We start from the raw sequence: 4,878 nt of genomic DNA, 5'->3' as shown, positions 1-4,878 counted from the left end.
AATTCTCCAAATCCAGTCACCACAGACCTTTCCTGCAAGGTCAGATACTTCAGCTAAAAATTCCCTCAAGACCAAGTAATTATCCAGGATTTTACACCTGGAAGATTTAAGCTGGACTTGATATCAAAGGTCTTTTCCAACCTAGTAACTCCAGGATTTCCTGCCACAGGTCAGGAACAACCACTTCAGAGTTCTCCCAAAATCCATCCAGAGCCTAAAAGCTCAAGCAGCACCTGGTTCCAAACCTCTTTTCCCACTGCAGTGCCCACCTGGGTCAAGCTCAGAGAAGCAGCAGTTACCTGGATTTAGGTTGTTTTCCCTTTATTTCCACAAACAAGTGAAGGCAGAGACAGTGTGATGCCCATTAAATAGTTTTTATTCTTTAGGACATGAATTGCATTTCCACTCATTTACAGTACTTAAAGTGCAATGGTATCATCTCCCACCTGTGCACATTTTCAAGTATTTAAAATGCCCAGAAAATGTTTTGTTTCATTTTAATTCCTTTTTTTTTTTTTTTTTCTCTTTACAGCAGCTCAGTTATGGAGTTCTTAATCTGGCAAGATAAACCCAGATGTGCCTACAGGTTTGGGTCCTTCACTCCAACCCCCAGGGGTCTCCTCCAACACTAACTGCTAGTGGAATGCATTTCCCAGTGTCCTTAGTCCACCTCCTCGATGGTTGGGCCAGAGGAGGCTCCCCCAGATGGAGGAGCTCCACCCCCAGGGAATCCTCCAGGCATCCCACCGGGCATCCCTCCTGCGCTCTGGTACAGCTTGGTGATGATGGGGTTGCAAACCTTCTCCAGCTCCTTCTGCTGGTGCTCAAACTCCTCCTTCTCGGCCGTCTGCAAGAGAACAAAGAGCTCAGGTGCTGCTGCTGGCCCTGGTGGACACAGCCCAGCAGAGAACCAGCACTACCCTGGATCACACGTTCCAAGATCTGGGCTGGTTTAGCCCCACCAAGCCAGACTTGTAATAGACAAAGATCATTTCTGCTTGGTTTAGCATCTCCCACTGCTCCTGGAGCAACAGGATCTTCTCTAACACATTCCTGGAAGAAAACCAGCCAGGAGAAGGAGGGATTGGAAACTATTTGTGCTCCCAAGCTGTGGTCGCTCAGACATCCAAGGAAGGTACTTGGACCAACAGCAGTCTTTCGACTTCTGGTGGAAACTACGAATGGCTTTGGAATCTCTTTCATCACAGCAACCAGGGCTTCTCCTCCATCCTGACCTTTCCTTGTAGCTCAGCCAGAAACTGGGAACTGAACATGGAATCCAACATACCTGGTTCTTGTCCAGCCAGTTGATGATCTCATTGCATTTGTCCAGGATCTTCTGCTTGTCCTCATCAGAGATCTTGCCCTGGAGCTTCTCATCTTCCACAGTGGCTTTCATGTTGAAAGCATAGGACTCCAGGGAGTTCTTGGAGGACACTTTATCCCGCTGCTTCTCATCCTCTGCCTTGTACTTCTCTGCCTCCTGCACCATCCTCTCAATGTCCTCCTTGCTCAGTCGGCCTGCAGAGAACAGAAGTCTTGAGTTTGGACTCAGTCCTTTATAGGGAAGGATCACAAATCCCCCAAAATTACACTTCAGGCTTTGGGGGGGGGACAGAGGAGGCCCAGAATGTGCCTTCCTAGGAATTCATTAATTGCTGCACTAAAAATGAACGCCCACAGACATAAATCCATGTGAAAATGCCAATGACAGCCAAATTCAGATTACAACAGAAGGCACAGCTTGACGAGGCCATTTTTAAGCCCTATCCAGTGTCCCACCCTCAGGACAGCAGATCCTTACCCTTGTCATTTGTGATGGTGATCTTGTTCTCCTTGCCAGTGCTCTTATCCACAGCAGACACGTTCAGGATGCCATTGGCATCGATATCGAAGGTGACTTCGATCTGGGGGACCCCTCTGGGAGCAGGGGGAATGCCAGTCAGCTCAAACTTGCCCAGCAAGTTGTTGTCCTTAGTCATAGCACGTTCTCCTTCATACACCTATGGAGAGAAACCATCAAGTTACATCACTAATGCCATAATGACTTATTTATTTATTACCCTGAAGGGATGTGGTCGCTCAGACATCCAAGGAAGGTACTTGGACCAACAGCAGTCTTTCGACTTCTGGTGGAAACTACGAATGGCTTTGGAATCACTTTCATCACAGCAACCAGGAACTCACAAGTTACAAGAATTTAAACACCTTTGGCCTAACAGTTCCTGTAAGCACCAACCAGTAAAAGCATGGACAGTGTCTTGTTATTGCCCTAAAGCTCTCTGCTTACCTGGATCAGCACCCCAGGCTGGTTGTCAGAGTAAGTTGTGAAGGTCTGGGTCTGCTTGGTGGGGATGGTGGTGTTGCGCTTGATCAGGACTGTCATGACCCCTCCAGCTGTCTCAATACCCAGGGACAGGGGAGTGACATCGAGCAGCAGCAGGTCCTGCACGTTCTCAGACTTGTCTCCAGACAGGATAGCAGCCTGCACAGCTGCGGGGAGAGACAGAGCATTAAAAACCCTGCAGAGCAAACACTCTACAAACTGTGAGGATGCACATGGCTCGCTCAGACATCCAAGGAAGGTACTTGGACCATCACAAGTCTTTCGACTTCTGGTGGAAACTACGAATGGCTTTGGAATCTGATTCATCATTGCAAGTCCAAGGGAAATTCCTACAGCTTTGGAAAAGCTTTAGTGATTCAGGAGGAAAACCCAGGCCCTACACCAGTTCGCACCACTACGAGCTGCAAAGCGTGAGTAATTAATTACCTGCCCCATAAGCCACAGCCTCATCAGGATTGATGCTCTTGTTGAGCTCTTTGCCGTTGAAGAAGTCCTGCAGCAATTTCTGGATCTTTGGGATGCGTGTGGAGCCACCCACCAGCACGATGTCGTGGATCTGCGACTTGTCCAGCTTGGCGTCCCTCAGCGCCTTCTCCACGGGGTCCAGGGTGCCACGGAACAGGTCGGCGTTGAGCTCCTCGAAGCGAGCCCTGGTGATGGAGGTGTAGAAGTCGATGCCCTCGTAGAGGGAGTCGATCTCGATGCTGGCCTGGGTGGAGGAGGACAGGGTGCGCTTGGCGCGCTCGCAGGCGGTGCGCAGGCGGCGCACGGCACGCTTGTTCTCGCTGATGTCCTTCTTGTGCTTGCGCTTGAACTCGGCGATGAAGTGGTTCACCATGCGGTTGTCGAAGTCCTCCCCACCCAGGTGGGTGTCCCCTGCTGTGGATTTCACCTCGAAGATGCCGTCTTCGATGGTCAGGATGGACACATCAAAGGTGCCGCCACCCAGGTCGAAGATGAGGACGTTCCTTTCAGCACCAACCTGAAGAAAACATCAATTTTCATTACTCAACTCACCTTCTACTACTACTTTTAACAGTTTACTCACTGGCCAAACACAGTGATCCCTCCGTACCTTCTTGTCCAGCCCATAGGCAATGGCAGCTGCTGTGGGCTCGTTGATGATTCGCAGGACATTGAGCCCTGCAATGGTTCCAGCATCTTTTGTAGCCTGGCGCTGGGAGTCGTTGAAGTAGGCTGGGACAGTCACTACTGCATTGGTAACAGTCTGCAAACAGAGCAAACAGATCACTTATGGGTGCTAAATGCTCAGAGAAAATTACTGATCACATTTCACTCTAGTCCTAGACTCACCTTTCCAAGATATGCTTCCGCAATTTCCTTCATTTTCGTTAAAACCATGGAAGAGATTTCTTCTGGGTAGAAACTCTTTGTCTCGCCTTTGTACTCAACCTGGACCTTAGGTCTGCCAGCATCGTTCACCACAGTGAAGGGCCAGTGCTTCATGTCAGATTGCACCACAGAGTCATCGAATCTGCGCCCAATCAACCGTTTTGCATCTGGAAAAGATGATTTGACCATGTCAGTGTTTATTCACAATTAAAAACATGGAATTCTTACTATGAAAGCAAAAAACCCTGAACCACCATCCTTAACCTGGAATTATTACTGCCTTGTTAAGACTCAGGAGGAGACACCAAGTTTCACCTCTTTGATATGCAGAAACTCAGGCTCTCACTCTAAAATACTGCAAATGCTGAGCCACAAACCAGCTTGAGACACCTCATATTAAGGCTATTCAAGACTGACTGCCCAGAAAAACGTGCTACAGGGCTAATAAATCTTAACTTCCAATAGCGCAGTTGCAGTCAGGCTAGAAATAATTAGGATGTTTTCATTTCCACGAGAAAGCTTAAACCTTGCTGTTAATAATTCTCCCAACCAAGAAAAATTTCTTTAATCACTAGCAAGTGTGTCAATGCTGCAGCCTTACCAAAGACTGTGTTGGTTGGGTTCATGGCCACCTGATTCTTGGCAGCATCACCAATGAGCCTCTCTGTGTCTGTGAAGGCCACGTAGCTCGGCGTGGTGCGGTTGCCCTGGTCATTGGCAATGATCTCCACCTTCCCATGCTGGAACACACCAACACAGGAATAGGTGGTGCCAAGATCAATCCCGACAGCTGGTCCCTTCGACATCTTGTCTGAAAAAAAAAATTAAAAAGAACAATTTAGTTAAAAGTGAAACTGATACAGCTTGCATAGAGAAATCGTAGCTAACCCAGGCTTTAAATGTTCAAGAGCAGGCTAAATGGAGCTAGGAGCAACCCGGTCTAGTGGAAAGTGTCCCATTGCAAGGGGCTGTTAACTGGATCCCTTTTCTGCCGAAACCGCTCCGGGAATTCCGGCCCCGTTATCCCACGTGGCCCCAGCAGCGCACACCGGATGCATTCTCCGCTTCGGCCGCTTGGCGTCCCCCCCGCACACCGCGTTGCGCGGGACTCCAAGTCCCAGCGTGCACCGCGCCTCCCGCGCAACGTGACCGGCGCTGCGGGGCGTGTCCGGGGGCTG

General features: G+C 49.3%; 1 protein-coding gene across 1 annotated transcript in view; it reads right to left on the bottom strand.

Annotated features, from left to right (window-relative positions):
- Window positions 1–355: 355 nt before the first annotated feature.
- The window catches only part of HSPA8 (heat shock protein family A (Hsp70) member 8), a 5,089-nt gene continuing 566 nt past the window's right edge, over window positions 356–4,878 (bottom strand). Inside the window, exons 2-9 of the mRNA XM_008636905.1 lie at window positions 4,302–4,511; window positions 3,662–3,867; window positions 3,423–3,575; window positions 2,774–3,329; window positions 2,291–2,493; window positions 1,805–2,003; window positions 1,289–1,521; window positions 356–847 (exon numbers count right to left, since the gene is read on the bottom strand). Coding sequence (XP_008635127.1) covers window positions 662–847; window positions 1,289–1,521; window positions 1,805–2,003; window positions 2,291–2,493; window positions 2,774–3,329; window positions 3,423–3,575; window positions 3,662–3,867; window positions 4,302–4,506 — 1,941 coding nt within the window. The 5' untranslated portion in view covers window positions 4,507–4,511 and the 3' untranslated portion in view covers window positions 356–661. The remainder of the gene's footprint in view (window positions 848–1,288; window positions 1,522–1,804; window positions 2,004–2,290; window positions 2,494–2,773; window positions 3,330–3,422; window positions 3,576–3,661; window positions 3,868–4,301; window positions 4,512–4,878) is intronic.

Source organism: Corvus brachyrhynchos, unplaced genomic scaffold (genome assembly GCF_000691975.1).
Source record: "Corvus brachyrhynchos isolate BGI_N302 unplaced genomic scaffold, ASM69197v1 scaffold46, whole genome shotgun sequence".
NCBI lineage: Eukaryota > Metazoa > Chordata > Aves > Passeriformes > Corvidae > Corvus > Corvus brachyrhynchos.
The sequence above is the reverse complement of the archived record's forward strand: the minus strand, read 5'-3'. Positions and strand labels throughout refer to the sequence as shown.